At 36.3% G+C, this 19,470-nt stretch overlaps 1 protein-coding gene across 3 annotated transcripts in view; it reads right to left on the bottom strand.

Annotated features, from left to right (window-relative positions):
• Positions 1–307: 307 nt before the first annotated feature.
• Positions 308–19,470, bottom strand: part of LOC136826809 (zinc finger CCCH domain-containing protein 10-like) — a 77,782-nt gene continuing 58,619 nt past the window's right edge. For all 3 annotated transcript variants that reach the window (XM_067084251.1, XM_067084249.1, XM_067084250.1), the window contains exons 4-5: positions 8,232–8,672; positions 308–7,135 (exon numbers count right to left, since the gene is read on the bottom strand). In XM_067084251.1, the coding sequence (XP_066940352.1) occupies positions 6,632–7,135; positions 8,232–8,672 (945 nt within the window). In that variant the 3' untranslated portion in view covers positions 308–6,631. The remainder of the gene's footprint in view (positions 7,136–8,231; positions 8,673–19,470) is intronic.

Genomic DNA, 19,470 nt, shown 5'->3' with positions numbered 1-19,470 from the left:
ACTCATTAATATATGCCTGCAAAGCAAGTTCCATAGTAATCTGTCACACATTACGGCATGAGAGATATAGATTACTTTGCTGCTAGAAAACATGAAATTTCAGTTAGTTACTTAGTTATAAATGGTTTGTTTAACCAGTCCTCTGAACTCTTTTAGGGTTCTTCTCGGGCTGGAATATGGGGTTATTCATTTATTTAGTCGACTCAAGTTTTCTGATACATACAGCTATTCCTGAAAGGCCCTTATTCACCTCATGGCAATAAAAATCTACACTTCTGGAATCTAAAAGGAATATGAAAAACTGAAAGTAAAACATTATTTTAATAATAACTGCCACAAACTTTACATTATTTACAAAACTGTGAAAAAGGGCTACTCCTAACCAGCCCTCCACCTACTCTGCAGCATCATGTCAAGGTGCACTATGGAGCCCTTTCTAATTCTACTTGATCCAACAACATACTAATAGCGCAGTACTACTGTCATGTTGCTATTTTCCTAAAACATGAATCCAGGTTATATGTTAAAATAATGGCAAAATGTCTCATTAAACCAAGCCAAATAAAACTGATGCAATTAAATGTTTGTATTCCCTTGGAAAATATACAGTGAACATCACTAGAATGCCAGTACTACCACTTTCCAGTAATTCTTCTGGAAATTAAAACGAAAATTGTTACAACCTTTAATAATTAGCCACACCATTCAAAATGCAATTATCACAGACCTGAATACACAGCATGTAAATGTATATTAAAACTAAAACAGAATTCACAACGTGTGAAACAAAACTTGACTGAAATGAAAAAAGGCATGAAAAATGCCTAATCAAGCATATTGCTAAATTACATCTATTTTATATTTTCCTCTTTCTTTGAATGATGTGCGTGTGAAAATAACTTACAAGTGTGCATGCAAAATCTATAATTGTTGCAGATTCCTTTAAGTTATAATGGTTTCCCATTTTAAGACACATCACGACATGCTATACATAACCCTGCTATTCCTAAAAAGAGAAAAATACAACAACTTCACTATTTATTGTCTATATAGCTAACTAGAACAATCTAAAACCAAAAAAAAAAAAAAAAAAAACAAGCAGTAAATGGGGAAGTCACATTACTACTGAGCTTACATCCCTAAAAATGAAAAGTAATGAATAGAAGATTGCCAAAGCATGAGTTTTGGAATAAGTTTGATAATGTACATTGTGCATGTGCAGTAGTGTTACATACAGTGAGTGACAACATAGTTAGTTGTACAAGAGATTACCCTGATGACTGAGCTACAAATCTTGAATCTCAAGGCTGGTGTAAAGTGACAATATAAATGATAATGTTTAACAATGTGGATTCAAAAATTACAGTCAAAATAACTAATGCTGGAAATAAGACTGCAGGAAGTACAGCATTAAACAATGCTAATGGGTTTCACATAGAAAACCATGAAGTGTTCTTAGAAAATTCTAAAACACTGAACACACAGTTCCTTACAAGTACAACAATAACCAATTTGATTCAGGAGCCAGCAATATCCTCTGTCCTTCAACTTTTTAATGACCAATATAAATGAGAATAAACTGTTGCGGACACAAGTTTTTGTATGCCTGCACATAAAAATGACCTACAATAGGGGAAAAAAAAGGGGGAGCTGTACTTCTCTGTGCTATTATTCCATGTAGCAAGTGAATCAACAACTACTGTCCTTACAGCTGTGTCTGCCAAGTGGAAAAAATGGATAGGGGGTTCAAACATTGTAATTCTTAGGTATAACATCCACTAAGAATAAACAGTACTTGCTAACAGCATGACATTTTAGCAAAACTTATTTAATTCAGCATGTATTCGTTCATTAAACTATTCCAGTATACTGAGGGAAAAAGAAACATTCACAATACTAGAAAGGCATGCCTCATAAGTCAATTTGTTTTATAAAGTGCAAGGAAAGCTATATAGCCTTCCACATATACGGTATATGCAATAAAAAAAATTAAAGGACAGACTAAGGGTTAAATTGTGAATGAAGTGGGATTAACATACACAGCAACTTCTTGTATCAAACTATCATCAATTCTTGAGAGTTTAAAGTACTGAAAACAAAATAAGGCTTTCATATCAAATGTGAATCCCTAAGGATGATATCTATCCAATGAGGTAAGAACCATTTTACCAAGATATCAGCTACAATTGTTGAAGCGGTTGAATCTGAATGGCCTTTGATTTATGGCTGAAAATATTTATAGTCAAAGAAGATACATTAAGTGAATATTCTTACTGGACAGGAACACAAAATGAAATTCTGAAAAAATTAAGAGAGGAAAACTTGAACCTTGAAGATTTTCTTGACAACAACCCCAGAATCCAGTTTCAAATAGGTCAATGGTTCATCTAAAAACATTTGACTTCCATAATTCAGGAGCTTACTTCTTAAATCACAAAACAAGCAAGCTTCACTGTTGCAGCCACAACAATCAAAATCTAAGTAATATTACCTGAAATATCATTTGTAAACAATACAAATCTGTCATATACTAAGGTACAGTAAAGATAAGTGATTAGCTGACCACATAAGCACTAAGGAATTGCCTGGTACACTAAAGGTAAGTGATTAACTGACCACATAAGCACTATGGAATTGCCTATCACAGTCTCACAGGGAAAAAGATGCTGTCTTAAAAAAGTAATGATTCACATTTGAACAACAGATGTGTTCCACCAATTATTCGAAATAAAATTTGCTGATGAAAGAGAGAGAGAGAGAGAGAGAGAGAGAGAGAGAGAGAGAGAGAGAGAGAGAGAGAGAGAGAGAGAGAGAGAGAGAATTATCACCCTGAAGTGGTTATATCACACCATCAGCTCATATATTTACATTCTCCTAGGGCTGTCCTGAGGTTTTTTGTTTTTTGTTTTGTTCTAAGTACAGGAGGAAAACTGAAGCAAGTTAAAGTTAAGGACATTGGACAGCTAGGTGGAAAGATAAAAATGGATGAAAAATCAACAGCAGGAAACAACTGAGGTGAGGCATAAAAGACACTGCAATAAACTTTTGGTATTCCTTACAGTGCACCACAAATGGCGCATCAGGCTGTACCTCTAATGAAGAGAGAGAGAGAGAGAGAGAGAGAGAGAGAGAGAGAGAGAGAGAGAGAGAGAGAGAGAGAGAGAGAGAGAGAGAGAGAGAGAGAGAGAGAGAGAGAGTTATAAATGATTTGTTTAACCAGACCTCTGAACCCTTTTAGGGTTCTTCTCGGGCTGGAATAGAGAGAGAGAGAGAGAGAGAGAGAGAGAGAGAGAGAGAGAGAGAGAGAGAGAGAGAGAGAGAGAGAGAGAGAGAGAGAGAGATTCCACTAATCTCCTGTGTACAAGTATTTTGCAATTACGCAAAAAACCTATGGATGTATTCATATTTAAAAAAATGTATTATACACTAAGCAAAATAGTGGAATGAATATCATCTAATATCATAATTCTTGCAGTGTATTAAACCTGTTTGTTTCTTATTCAATCATCTCTTATTTTGTAAGAAATAATCCAGGACACAGTAACATACTATTTCCAGAAACATATCCAATACGCAAATCTAAGGACTTATCATTCTCAGTACAGATGTATATTACAAAAAGGCAATCATATTTCCTGAAAAGTTTGACTTTTCCACAGTACCACTGTCTAGCCACTGTTTTACAGTTTTACACATACAATACTTTAATTTGAAACATAAAATGAACTCCCATAAAACTGCACATAACAGTACTAAAATTCATAACTCTCACCACATAACTCCTTTCCTCTCCAGGAAATCACTTTAAACACTCACAATCAAGGGTCAAAATATAAAAATGAACAAAAATCTAAGACACACTGTACAGAATATCTACACATGACTTTGTCAATAGTACACTTCTTTGAAAAATCACTACTTTTACCAAAATGTTCTCAAGACTTGACAAAAAGAACCCCTTGGCCAAATGAAAAAGGATTAAAAGATGCAGTAACAATTTTTATGTTGTAAAAAATGAACATATGGAAATGTAGAGAGAGAGAGAGAGAGAGAGAGAGAGAGAGAGAGAGAGAGAGAGAGAGAGAGAGAGAGAGAGAGAGAGAGAGAGAGAGAGAGAGAAATAAAAAGTGGTATAGCCCTTTTGCAATGTCAATACTCCTATACTGGACAAGTTGAAATATAAATCTTATCTGTCACTAGGGGAATCACTTGACATCTTAAAATATATTATCATAAAAAATATTAAACTTGCGCAAAAATAAACATACCTCAGTACAAACACAAATAAAATCTCCTTCCTCTTGCAGCAAACACCAAACAATTTATACGCAACTGATTCTTGATGAGCAGCAAGTTGGTATGGATAAGAATGAGGCTTTCCATTAATGAGATTTATATTAACTTTTTCAATGTCTTATCAACTGAAAATATTTCTGAAAGAATTATAGGATATAACAGTTACCAAGATAAATGAAAGAAAACTCAGTACACCTAGGGTAGTCCACACTGAAAAGATAATGATGATGGTGATGATGGTATGTCCACAACTACCACATCCTTTCCAAATGATGAAAATAAAGTCAACCTTGAACAAATTCTATTTTAGAAAATACGATCTTATGGCTTTTATTACTGCAAACTTCACAAATGCTCGAGACTAATAGTTATTAAAATAATTGAAAAAACTTTCATCTTAAATTAATATCTGACTTTCCACTAATAAGTTGCCAATCAACCAAAATTATAAAAACTTTGCTTTTTTTGTAAATATTGATAACAGTAAAACAAATAACTGATCTTGAGGTGCTCACAACGAACATCAAATCTATAGTTAGGTGCAAGACTGTTGAGAAAACCTTGAGAATTTGACTAATGCATGTCTCACAAATACCAATTTTTACTTGACATCATTCATTAACATGTTTAGTGGTGCAGAGAGAGAGAGAGAGAGAGAGAGAGAGAGAGAGAGAGAGAGAGAGAGAGAGAGAGAGAGAGAGAGAGAGAGAGAGAGAGAGAATATGAAATGGATGTTATAAAGAACATTACAGTATAAAGCAAAAATATCAACTACCTGCAGTAAACTTTTCCCGTATGCAGTATAGCAAAAAAAAATTTATGGTTACTGTACTCTGCAGTATAAGCAAATTTTTAAACAGGATAAGATACTGTTTAAATCAAGAAACCAAACAACTGAACACTCATCCTCTATAAGGTTGCTCTCAAAGAACTTTATAAAATATCATGAACCATGTAAGTTTAGATGTAAAATGTTATCACACAAAAAATGTGTGTCTTTTTCCGTATAAAATGTTTCTCCCTCAACTACAGTGGCTAAATATGATCACACAAATTTTCTCTTATTATTCAGCAAACACACAATTCCCTCTAGCTCTCATATATTATTAGTTCTCTTGGCTTTTTATTTCTTCCCTTTCTTTACTTATACATCTTGTTCTTTACTTATACATCTTGGCATACTTAGACTTTTTCTTGATTGAATCACTCATCTCTGTTTCTTTACATATTTATGGTTAAAATTTTGCCTTTCTCATTTTCTGGTCTTCGCTCTGAACTTTCCTTTCACTTTCTTCTGGTCTAAAATGTCCTAAGTCTTATTATCTTATTTTGATTCCCCTGACCTTTATTGAATTGTTAAATAGGTCCTGGTATAAATCCAATCTTCCTTTATTCTATCATGTCCTAGAGTCTCAGACTCTGGCACATAACTTGTTTTTCTTCTTTTAATTTCCATACAAATCTATCCAATTACATAATTTCTACCCTGATCATTTGCATTCTACAATGTTTCTTATACTACCATTACTTCAATGTCCTTCTATGGTTTTGTAAAGAAGCAGCAGCACAATCTAACAATCTCCTTAAAAAAATGAAGAACAGTTAGATAGTACTAAAAGGGAACTCTTTTTCAAGTATGTAGTCCATAACTAAGAAATCACAAACACTTATCTTCCTGATTCTTTGAACAAAATTATTGATTAATAAAGTGTGACATGAGGCATTCATTCAAGTCTATTTTGCTTATAAACACTCATTTCATACAAACTGTCAGCAGTATATACACACACCTCTAAAGTCATCAAACCATCACCCAGAATATTCAGAGCTGTAACTAAAAGGCATCACTCAAACTTATAAAATACTATCTACTGTACTACTGTAATGAACTTTTACTTTAAATGAGAAGGATTAAGTGTATGGGAAAGCTATCCTTTAGGTATATACTCTACAAAAGATACTCTACTCAACCAAGAACATGTTGAATAACGTTTACTCTATAACCTACTCCAAAGTTGAAACCACTTTTCTTTTACCTGCAACATACCTATAAAAACTAATTATATTGACAATTTTTTTGTAAGGAGGAATAAAATTAATTATTTGAGTATGGTATCAATGATAAGCAACTGACAATGAAAATCTACATTATCAATCATCCTACCTTAAATGAACGGGACACATGCTTACAACAAAAATCCTATCAACTTGTGTATAACTTGGCAGGTAACAACAGAAAGTCAATAAATTATTTGCAATCATTAAATATGAACATAAGCAGACTGCCATAAAATACCTAAAAAGACACAGCCATCAGTTAGACATCTCCTGACATCTACTGCAGTTGTGGCCTTAACCCAGGTTGTGTCATTATGGGATAGGACACAAGATGACCACCAGATGCACCACTCATGGAAATAGCCATATTCTGTGCTGATGGGGGGGCCATTGAGGGTGCCATTGATGTTGCTGGTGCAATCTGTGGATTTAGAGTAACAGTTGACAAAGACACAGCTGTAAGAGCTGTTGCCTGAGGCAACGAAACTTGCACACCACCGACTGATCCTACTACTGCTGAACCTGGAGGTGCTACAACTTGCTGAGATGGGGGAGCCAATGAATGTGGTGGTGCTTGCTGAGGTGCTTGAGGTGGTGGTGGTGGCCGAGGTGGACCAGTAGGCAAGGCAACAACATCTGATGTAATTGGGAGGGGCTGTGAGAGTTGTGCAGTCAAAGGCTGTACACTTGTTGCAACAGGGATAGTAGATGCCAAGCTCACAGCTGGCACAGTTACAGCTGTCACACTTCCACTTGCTTTGCTTAATCTTAGAGTAGTTACCTAAAATAAAAATAAAAAAATAAAAATTTTTCAACATCTAAATACCTGTAATATACAGGCAGTCCCCGGTTTACGACGGTTCCGGCTTACGACGTTCCGAGGTTACGACGCTTTTCAAATATATTCATCAGAAATTATTTTCCGCTTCGACGCATGTTCCGGGGAGTTATGACGCGTCAGACACGCCGATCCGACGGAAGAAATTTGGCCCCAAACGGCAGAATAATCATAATTTGAAGGTTTTTTTTATGTAAAACTCAATAATAATGCAGTTTACGTCGTTTTCAATGCACCCAGAGCATTAAAAGTAAGGTTTTCTTATGATTTTTGATGATTTTTGACGATTTTCCGGTTTACAACGATTTTCGGGTTACGACGAGGCGCAAGAACGGAACCCCCGTCGTAAACCGGGGACCCCCTGTATACTTAAATTATTTTCACTAATAGCATTACCATCAACAAGGAAAAAGAATCTATTGGAGAAATGCTAGAGAAATTAGCCCATGACAACAATGATAGTTCCTAAAGCCACACAACAAACAAATTCTTTATAATAAAAGTTTAGCAGTTATCAATAATAATGTTTAGCTTGCAACAACACCTCTATCAGCTTGTCTTCATGACTACTAATATCAAAAGTGAATACAGAAGCCAGGGCCCAAAGACATTTCTTATATTCACATAAAAAATTTCATAAGTGACTAAACTAACTCCATAAGCATGTGACTACACTAACTCCATAAACATCACGTTTTATTCCGAAAAGCAAACTGTTGATATACCATCGCCATACTAAGTATTTCCAGTAGCTTTTGCTTACTATTTAATGGCAATATCTGACAACTCTCTCAATTTACTGCCAATACAGTATTTTATTTTTCTATTTAAAGGATTAATTGTGAGTGCCATAAATGAGGTTCCTATTTTGTTACAGTCTAATCAATTATCTTTCTAAGCAAGTCCACAAATCTTATGTATGAAACTTTTTCTCAGCAAGGTCACGTATCTTGTGTATAAATTGTAAACCACAAAATGATCAATACTGTATTTACAAATATATACTGTACTGTAAAAGTTATATAAACACAATACCAACCTGATCTAATAAGAATTCATTAGTTGCTCGAAGATCAGAATTTTCTTTCTTGAGATTGGCGTTATCCTTCTTGAGATCATCAATTTGTTTTCTTAAGATCAAAATTTCTTCTAAGCCACGTCGATCTCTTTCTTTGTCTCGCTCTCTATCTCTATCACGAAAATCTCTTAAACTTATGGTCTGCCCGAGCATTGCTTCTCTACCAAGTTCTTCAACAGGCCGCAAGAAATCTCTCTCTCTTGCAAATTCTGCACTGACTGATTTAGGTTCATATCTCTGTCTTTTTGGATCTGGGGGTCCTATACTACTAGGAGGTGGTTCTTGTGGGCACTGTTTTGGTTGGTTTGTACCATATACTGCTTGCTCATATTCAGCAAGTGTGAGGTGTCTAAACTTGCATTTGCCCCCCCTCCTTCTTGAGCACTCACCCATGAGGTAGTCCTTGAAGTACAAATAAACAAATATATTAAAAATTTGGTAATTTCTTGTAGACTATTCCTGATCAGATAAACAGCATTACCTTTAGATAAGGGGACTTTAATTAAGTCAACTTACTTTAAGGTGAAGTGCAGGATAACATTTTACTGATAAGAATTTCAAAGAAAAAAAGAATATAACTTACAAAAAGTTTTTTGGTTGGCAAGTCTTTATCTTCAAAAAAAAAGGTTCGCTTTGTTCACGCTACATCAAATGAGGGATGAATTACAGAAGTACAGTACAAACAGATCACAAAAATTCTTTGCTAAGATAAGCTATACAACTATAAATTCCAAGAAGTAAAGCATGTGCAATGAAATATTGTACAGATGAGAGAATACAATACATGTCAATAGACAAGGAACAAAAATATTACACAGAACTTTCAAACAGCAGAGGAAAACTCATTCTCAAAAATTATATATTAACCCTTTCACTGTGGTGGACAAATGTAGTCGTTTGAGAGTATGTACTACCTAGCTGCGAAAAACGACTTTTCTCCACCCCACGTAAAAAAAAATTCCCATTCTCCCTGATGCAGCTGACATAGTCGCTCTTCTATTGCTGCCATCTGTTGACAGTTTAATGCACTATGCACTAGATATAAGTGACTGAAAACTTACCTGCTTCCTAAACAGAATTCTGTGAGTTTTCATAATTTTCATGTTATGTAAAGATGGAATTATGATATAATATATCATAATTATATACAGTAGTTATATTATAACTACTGTATATACTAGTGTAATGTTCGATATTTAAAGACCAATTTTATGGCCTAAAATTTTGGGGTCAAACATCACAAGAGGCATAGTTTTGGGAAATTTTGGGACTAGGCTAATTAGTAGGCTTTGGATTTCCCGACAACGGAATTCAACAAAGTAGCATCTTCCACAGAAATGGATGAACTATTTTTTTCTGTACAATAAGGCAATAAATACACTGCCATTTATATTTCACCAGCTGCTTTCTCTTCACTTATGATTCACAAAGAATCATACATTTTTTTCTTTTGGTAAAATGGATGTGGTAATTTCAAAAACTTAAAGTCATGCAATGTATTTAATGAAAAAAACAAACATTAGTGAAGAGAGATTAAAGAATAGAAATGTATGATGATTATACTGTTCGCTAGTAACAGCAGCGTTGCCGAGAGCTCTGCAGTCTAGACTCCACATGTTTAAAACAGAAAACGAATCTAGCAGGTGCTAGGATACCTAAAGAAAACGTGTCTTATTTTATGGTAAACTTAGAAAAATATTTAGATATTTTTGACAAGGTCTCTGGTTCAGTGTGCAATGTAACAGACTGCATACATATTGAACAGCAAATTTGATAATTCAGTACTATTGCTGAATTAACAAAATGTATACAATAAGTTCACAATCTTGTTATATTGATTATATAAATGGATATGATTTTTTTTACGAGCCTACTGAATTTTATTATTAGAATTACAATATTTACAAACTAAATAATCTTGCAGCAACACTATATATAACAATAGGTTCTCTATATTCATAAATATACAAATATTATACAAAAATAAAAAAAACATAATGACTATTTATACTGCACAAATAAAAATAAGTGTACTGTAGGCTAGTCTATACTATAAAATATAGTAAATGTCTCTATCACAATTTCAAACTTTTCTGCAATAAATATATAAACAGTATATATTCCTATATGAATTATAACAATAAAATTTTAACAATCTTTACTGCAATAAATATATGCAGTATATATTCCTGCATAAATTATACCAAAATTTTAAATCTTTACTGTAATAAATAGATAAACAGTATATATTCCTATATGAACTATAACAGAACTATAACAGAATATCCTCTTCATCATCATCAGCTTCAATTCTGACTCCTTGCAAATTCTTTAATCATTTTATTTGTGGGCTCAAATTTCACACAGCCCCCGGTATTTTTCAGTTTCTGAGACTCACCAGTGCAGTTTGAATTGATGTTACTAGTCTGTTTCTAATTTTATTTTGTTAAATTTATTTTTGAAAATATCCTCTCGGCATCTGCATTTGATGTTGCGAGGGTCAGAACTTGAAGAGCAAATATAGGCAAAACAGTGAACATGGGCTTGTTATCTCCATTTCGGAGGTTAGACAGACCTAAGAAAAATTCCTCCAAGTTCTTTGTATGACACAACTCCTCAGATAGGGTAATATTGGGTAGAGTCCTCCATTCATCATCCAGAGCCTGAAATTTATCTTCTTGGATGATACGTGGTACCTCCAGTGCCAAGTCTGTTAATGTTTGAGTTTTTGCCAGTAGATTTGGGTTTATGCAAATAGAGACACTGAGGGCGCTGCATAGTTTCAGTAATTTTGAATTTAGTGGAAATCTACTCCTCATTTCCACACAAGCTGTCACCAAAACCTGTCTGCACCTTGCTCTAAACTCTGTGATCATATCCCTATTAGATGTAATTTCAGGTGATTGGAGGAGTCGATGTACTTCTGAGCCGAAATACATTTGGTTTAGTGGCAAGAAATTTGCTTCATCACCTGGATTTATTTGAGATAAGTCATTTGTGTTAAGTGGCTTTTGCTGGTAATAGCAACTAAGTATATCCAAATATAAGTTATGACAAGCCTGATATAGCAAATGTATCATAGGTTCCTTCCTCTGAAATAACAAGTTGAACGTATTAAACTTTGGAAGGATAAAGTTTAAAAATGTATAATACAAATGCACTGAACAATCTTTTAATACATCGTAGATGTTTGTGGATGTCTGGAGCCTATCTTGAAGATGTCTGTCTGTGAAATATAAGGTTAATGGCCGCCGCTGTTCTAAGATACGAGATACAGCCGTGTGGAGAGATAGCCATCCTGTCTGTGAGACATGAAGAATTTTATGTGGTTCTGTATCACAAAACACTTGAAACTGCTGAAACTTCTGAGCCTTTTGAATAAATGGAATGTAACGTCATTGATCCGAAGATAGGCTTGTATGAACCCATATTGTCAGGGTCAATAAAGCTGAAGATAACCAACGGGTCTGTTCATTGTCAGTCCCTCTCTCCCTTTGCTAGAGAGAGGGTAGGAGTTGCATCCATTACAGTAATCCAAAAAGAGCTAGATTATAGATAAGATACTCAGTCATCAAGAACACCTGCATGCATGCCCATAAAAGAGAAGGTAGGAGGCTGGTCCCACACAAAGCCCCCTCTTCTGCAGCTGTACACCTTAGGTGAGATGCCATCTGTCCTCAAGAGCTGGGTGAGCTACATGGCTGTTAAGCAGCCACCACAGAACCCAAGGAAAAAGAGTCCGAGAGTCCGACTTGTTTTTAGTTAAACAGCAGACTTCAGCTTGTGCTGAAAGTATATCCTCTGTGTAAAGACCAAGGGTTTGTATAAGTGTAGGGACAATTAAGATTTATTATCACAATATATACTGTATATATTTGATACATAAAACAAAAAACTTTAAACGTTGTTCTCTGCAAGGTGTATTCTATTCTTCTCAAAATTTATTAAAAAAAAAAGGTAAATGAGAACATAGAGGAAGCAAACCACATACTACTGTGAACAATGTTTGGAGAAGCCACTTTGTTTATCATTCCTTGTTTCAAGGTATATCACAATCAAGGTATAAAAGAAGCACTGTCAGTGTGAAATATTAATACAGTACTGTATAAGTTTTAATGGTGAACAACAAGGATGCTTACGGTCCCTACTAAAGATAAAAAGTACTGCACAGGCAGTCCCCGGTTATCGGTGGCCTGTTATTGTTGATCCGGTTTTACGGCGCTTGTCCAGCGACGATAACCAGATTTTTTACACCGATTCCCGCTTATTGGCGCTGATCTCCTGTTATTGGCGCTGATCCCCAGTTATCGGTGCTGATAACTGGATACCAGCCTCGATAACTGCGGATCGGCGCTATTATCACCAATTTTCAGTTGTCGGCAACTTTTGGTTATCGTCACGCTGTCGGGAACGGAACACTCGCCGATAACCGGGGACAGCCTGTATTTTGTATTTTGTCATTTTCCACAATAATTTTGTAACCGATGGGTTTAGAAACCACTTTTATGTTATATTTGGGTTTATTTTGATGTATACACACACAATATAATAGAAGTTGTTTATTTTCACTTACAAAGACATGAGAATTCTGCATACAGTCACCACCCTACTTATGTACATTCATGTTACAAACATTCAGAGATACAAAGAGACAGGGTTATAAGTTCAATTTTTTCTCTGCATCCTATTCTGCTAATAAGGATTTTTGTAAAGACCAGAAGAACATGAGGAAGAAGAAGAAGCTGTTCCTTTAACCTTCCATGATTATCCTGAGTAGTATTCTTGTGATTAACTACCATGCATTCTTCTTACAATCACAAGAATACTCGTTCACACTCGTAAAGTATTCCTGCTTATTTCTGTCTTCTCGATTTAACTCATTCTTCAAAGAATTCCCATTTTCTATATTTCCTCTCCCCATAGGAAATATTTAGTATGTTTTTTTGTCAATATACGGCAGTGTGCACCGTTTACTTTATGAACTTCCAATGACAGACGCTGATCTTGCAAAATTCTTTCCAAGTTCATAATTTTCAATGCATGGAAAAAAAAATTAAATTTTGGATGTTGCATGAATCTAAATTTTATTTTCTTCTTTTTACCTTTCTAACATCCAAATTAATTCTTTATAATATCCATGATTCAAAAATACAATGAAAATAGCATAATCTACGACTCCCGAGTTAGCTCTATAAGGTGAACATCAACAAAAAATATGCTCTACATATTAAAAGCCAACTTACGACAATTCAAGATATGAATGGCTGTCCGGAACATAAATCATTCGTAAGTTAGGTAGTGACGGTGTGATTTTTATTTTTTCCTATTTTTACCCCATTTTCTTCTATTTTCCTACTTTTCATAATTCTTTAAAGAGAATGACTTACTTCCCAGTGAAAATAGTGCTCAACTCTAAAAATAAAATACTTGAGGATGTTATAAAAAATATTTTGATTTAAAACAGTGCATTTTCAATTATTAGTGTTAAAATTACACATTGCTGGGAATGTGAGTCAAAATAAATTCTGCAGCAAAAGGGTTAGGGCAAAGAACTATTGCTGAGAAGATGTACTACACTGCCTAAACAATGGAACAAAATACTGTACATAAAACGTAAAAGCAAACCCCATAATCAATAGGTTTTCCCTTGGAGATACACATACTTAACTCAATTATCAGCTTTTGTAATGAAGTTGAAAAAGTTGTAGTAGTACTGTACATAGCAAGTGCTTTTTTTTTCCAAGAAGTAATGTAAAGCTGAATTTGCAAAATGTTTTTGAAAAGAATAAGTCATGAGAATTTTCATGCAGTTTTGGAAAATTTTTGAATAACAGCACAGTTTCACTAGTGTGAGATACAGCTAATTCTATAATTTTATTAAGTTACAGGAAAGAGGCTAAAAGATAATCGGAAACTTTTCTGTGAATTTATAGACCTATAGAAGGCATTTGATTGAATACTAAGGGTGGTACTGTTTTAGTGCTCACAAGAGAGAGAGAAAAGTGCCAAAAAAGTGGGTTAGGTTGTTGAAATGATGTGTAAAAGAACCAGAACAGCATCAATAACAGCCTGTGGCAAAGCAAAAATGTTTGAAGTTTGAGTTGGTTTACATCAAGGGTTGGCACTTGGCCCATTTCTGTTTGTACTGGTTATGGATATACTGAGTTAAGGGATTAATTATGAAAATCTCACGGTAAGAGTGGCATGAACCCGTTGAATGGGGGTGGTATGAGGCTGAATAGGGACAGAAGTGAGATCATGGTGCCCAACAAGCTGGGAGGGGATAGGTTATTTATACAATATAATGGAGGCCTAGATCTAAAACGGGTAGAGAATTTTGAAATATGAAAGGAGGGAGGGTATGTGTCTGGCTAAAACAAAAGGTGGCAACAGGGTAGTGTGTGTGTGACAAAAGAATGCCCAATAAACTGAAAAGATATATTTATTGTACAGTAACCAGTCCAGTGATGATGTATATTTCAGTATATACATCATCACTGGGCGTTACAAAGAAATAATTCTATTTATTGATTTTATAATATTTAAGCTGTCAAGCCAAGCACTAGGGCACTTTCAGTCATTCAACGCAGAAGGGTGAAAAGAGGGAGTTGGAGTGGCTGGACAAGATTATTATTATTATTATTATTATTATTATTATTATTATTATTATTATTATATCTAATCTTATTAATATTTGAAAATTATTAAGTATTATTAGGTAAACCATTTGTTTATCATACAAAAACAAATAAATATATAGATCTTATTAATATTTGAAAATTAGTTAAGTATTATTAGGTAAACCATTTATTTATCATACAAAAACAAATAAGTATATACTATAAAAATTCTCTCATCTCAGTAAGAGAGAGAATTGTTATTTTTATTATTTAATGTTATTTAATTTACACATAAGTTTGAAAAATTACAAATTACATCAAGGGTTTGAAAAATTACAAATTACATAAAAAATTAAACATAAACACTTTCGCTGGGTTTCTCAAGGATTCGCAAATGTCACGTGTCTGTGAAAAAATCACGTATGTCAACTACAGTAGCTAGGTTTTTATTAAAAGTTCGCATGTCTGTGAATTTGTGCAACTCGAATCGTGTACGATCTAGGTATTATGTATAGCAATAACAACAAATGAGGTGGGGGGGGGGTTGGTACACATCCCCTGCAAATATGGGGGAATTACTGTATTTCACTGTGCATCTTTTACTGTGTGTGTGAAAAAGGAAATGGCATCCCATGAATTAAGGGAAAGTTAGTATAGCAAAATGATATTTTCATAATAAAATAAATTTTTGAACATACTTACCTGGTAGTTATATATATAGCTTAAGTCCCTGACGTCACGGCAGAATTTCAAAACTTCATGGCAATCGCGATAGGTATGTCAGGTGGTCTACCTGTGCGCCCTCTATCCAGGTATCTGGAACCACACCAGGTATTCCTCAGATCTTCCATGCCTCTTGTCTCTAGAGGGGAGGAGGGTGGGAATTAATTATATATAACTACCAGGTAAGTATGTTCAAAAATTTATTTTATTATGAAAATATCATTTTTAAACATCTGACTTAACTGGTAGTTATATATATAGCTGATTGACACCTTTGGTGGAGGGTCAGAGACAGCCAGTATCGTTGGAATTGACAAAATAACAATTGTAAAACCAACTCAAGGTTCCTACCTGTTAAGGAAGCAAACTTCGAAGTTTCCCTGCTTCATTCTATCTGCATTCCTTAAGAGATCCAGCGATCCACCCAGGGGGCTGAAAATCTCTAGGGGCTGTCAACCGGTGTATAACCTCTATGTGACTAGACCTCCTTAAATATACCCTCGTTCCGGGCACCAGTAAGGAACACAAAAGACCACCTGACCGAATAACACAACAAACTAACAAAGGGTAAAATATTTACTAATGATTATGGAAGGCTCGTCAAACCTTCGCACAATCATAAAAATTTTCTCCATTTCAAGAAAAGGAGAAAAGGGTATAGATTTATGGTACAGCAGGGGTAGATCCCTCACCCACTACTGAATTAGCCGCTACAAAAGGTCCGAGAGTGTAGCGGTCTTCATAAATGGTCTGAACCTGTTTGAGGTAATGCGATGCAAACACCGACTTGCTTCTCCAGAAGGTTGCATCTAAGATACTTTGTAAGGACCTATTCTGTTTAAAAGCCACCGAGGTTGCTACTGCTCTAACCTCGTGTGTCTTAACTTTAAGAATCTGCAGATCGGTTTCATTAAACTCTGAATGGGCTTCTCTTATCAATAGTCTGATAAAGTAAGATAACGCATTCTTAGACATGGGTAACGAGGGTTTTTTGACTGAACACCACAGTGCTTCTGACTTACCTCGTATTTCCTTAGTTCTTTCCAGGTATGACTTGAGAGCTCTTACAGGACACAGGAGTCTCTCTATTTCCGTACCTGTGATATCCGACAGGTTCGGGATCTCAAACGTTTTGGGCCAGGGTCGAGATGGAGTCTCATTCTTTGCGAGAACCCAAGTTGCAAACAAATTGCTTTGCCTTGTCTAAAGCCCACGGTCTTGCTGAAGGCATGGACCTCACTTACTCTCTTAGCTGTGGCCAAACTGATCAGAAACAGAGTTTTTAGAGTAAGATCCTTAAATGATGCCTTATGTAAGGGTTCGAACCTATTTCCCATAAGAAATTTAAGAACGACATCCAAATTCCAAGCTGGAGAATTCTGGCCTTTCTCTTTAATGGTCTCGAAGGATCTGATAGGGTCCTGAAGATCCTTATTGCTGGAAAGGTCTAAGTTTCTGTGCCTAAAAACGGCCGTTAACATACTCCTATATCCCTTAATCGTGAAATAGAAGTTAAGTTCCCTTTAAGGAAGAGAAGGAAGTCTGCTATTTCAGTTACAGAGGTACTGGAAGAGGAAATAGAATTTCTTCTGCACCATCCTCTAAATACTTCCCACTTGGATTGATATACCTTGATTGTTGATGACCTCCTTGCTCTTGCAATTCGTCAGCTGCCGCCCTTCAAAAGCCTTTAGCTCTTGCAAGTTTTTTGATAGTCTGAAGGCAGTCATTTGTAGAACTTGGAGGTTTTGGTGATACCTTTCAAGTGGGGTTGTTTGAGTAGATCTATTCTGAGAGGTAGTCTTCTCGGGGTGTCCACCATCCATTCCAGTACCTCTGTGAACCATTCCTTTGTAGGCCAGTAAGGAACCACTAGGGTCATCCTGGTCCCTTCGTGAGCTGCAAACTTTTGCAGCACTTTGTGAATAACTTTGAATGGGGGAAACGCATACACGTCCAGGCTGGACCAATCCAGCAGAAAAGCGTCTATGTGGATCGCCGGGGATCCGAACGGGGAGAACAGTAGGTTTCCAACTTCTTCGTTTGAGCTGTGGCGAAGAGGTCTGTCATGGTCTGCCCCAAAATCCATGAGGCTCTTGCAGACGCCCTGGTGAAGCATCCACTCTGTCGATAGAACTTGATTCCTTCTGCTCAGCATGTCTGCCCTCACATTCTTTTCGCCTTGAATAAAGCGGGTAACTAGAGTAACACCTTTCTCCTTTGCCCAAAGAAGGAGTTTTTTGGCGTCTCGTATAGAGAGTAGGAGTGAGTGCCTCCCTGATTCTTGATGTAGGCCAACGCCGTCGTATTGTCGGAGTTGACCTGAACTACTTTTTCTCCACTAGACCTTCGAACTCTATTAGAGCCAGAAGGATAGCAGTTAGTTCCTTTTGGTTGATGTGCCACTGTATCTGATCTCTGGTCCAAGAGCCCGAGACTTCATCTTTCCCAGTGTTGCTCCCCATCCTGAGTCCGACGTGAAGAACAACACTAGGTCTGGGTTCCTCTGATGCAGGAAAGTCCCTCTTGAAGTTTTAGGGGATCGTTCCACCATTGTAAATAATCTCTTATTTGTTGTGAAATGGGAATACACTTCGTTTCTAGTTCCTTGTCCCTGTCCCAGTTCGATTCAGATGGAACTGCAACGACTGAGTTCAATCTTCCTAAAGAGACAAACTGCTCTAGAGAGGAAAGGGTCCCCAGTAGACTCATCCATTCCCTCACTGAGCAAGTTCGTCTTTTAGGAATTTCTGAAGTTTTTCTAAAGCTTGTTCCGTCCTTGATGTTGACGGAAAAACCCGAAAAAGCTTGACTCTGAATCCTCATCCCAAGGTATTGAATCTCTTGGGATGGGATCAGTGAGACTTCCTTTTGTTCATAAGGAGTCCTAGATTCTCCGATGTCGAAGAGTCATTCAAGATCCTCCAGGCAGCGAGTGTAGGAAGGAGCTCTGAGGAGCCAGTCGTCCAGATATAGGGGAGACTCTGATGCCTCTTGTGTGAAGCATTCCAGCTACGTTTTTCATTAGCCTCGTAAAAACCTGAGGAGCGGTACTTAGGCCGAAACATAGGGCTCAAAATTGGAAAGTTTCTCCCCTGTGCACAAACATCAGGTATTTCCTGGAGCTCGGGTGAATGGGAATATGGAAATACGATCTTGAAGATCCATAGACACCATCCACTCGTGCTGTCTGACTGCTGCTAGAACGGACTTGGTTGTTTCCATCGTGAATCTTGTCTTTTGAACAAACACGTTGAGAGCGCTCACATCTAGCACCGGTCTCCATCCCCGAGCTTTTGGGAACCAGGAACAAACGATTGTAAAAACCTGGAGATTCCGGATCCAAAACTTTCTCTATAGCTTGTTTTGCAGCAGCAGAACAAACTGCTGCTGTTGCAGAGCGTCCGCTCTCATTTTCGTTCTGTAATTGGCCGAAAGGTCTACCGGCCTTGGCTAAAGGTGGCTTCCTGAGAAAGGGATCTTGTACCCCTCCTTGATTAATTGAACGGACCATGGATCCGCTCCTCTCTTCTCCCATTCCAGCCAGAAGTGTGTTAGTCTGGCTCCAACCGCTGTCTGAAGGAGAGTCTTCTCAGACTCTGCTTCTCCCCTTGTCTATTGCTTCTTCTCGTAGATCTTTTGATCGTAGGTCTTGAATTTCTTCTACTGAGAGTTCTGCCTCGAAAGGGCTGAATAACAGGAGCTTCCCTATAATTTTCTGAGAGGCGAGAAGCTAGAAGGTAGAACTTTCTTTGCAGTTTTGGTGATTAAATCTTGGGTTGTTTTTTGAGTCAGAGCTGAGGATACCTCCTTCACTAATTCCTGAGGAAAAAGATGCGTTGAAAGAGGAGCATAAA

This window comes from Macrobrachium rosenbergii, chromosome 41 (assembly GCF_040412425.1).
Source record: "Macrobrachium rosenbergii isolate ZJJX-2024 chromosome 41, ASM4041242v1, whole genome shotgun sequence".
NCBI lineage: Eukaryota > Metazoa > Arthropoda > Malacostraca > Decapoda > Palaemonidae > Macrobrachium > Macrobrachium rosenbergii.
Note: the sequence above shows the minus strand (reverse complement) of the source record. Positions and strands in the feature narration are given on the sequence as shown.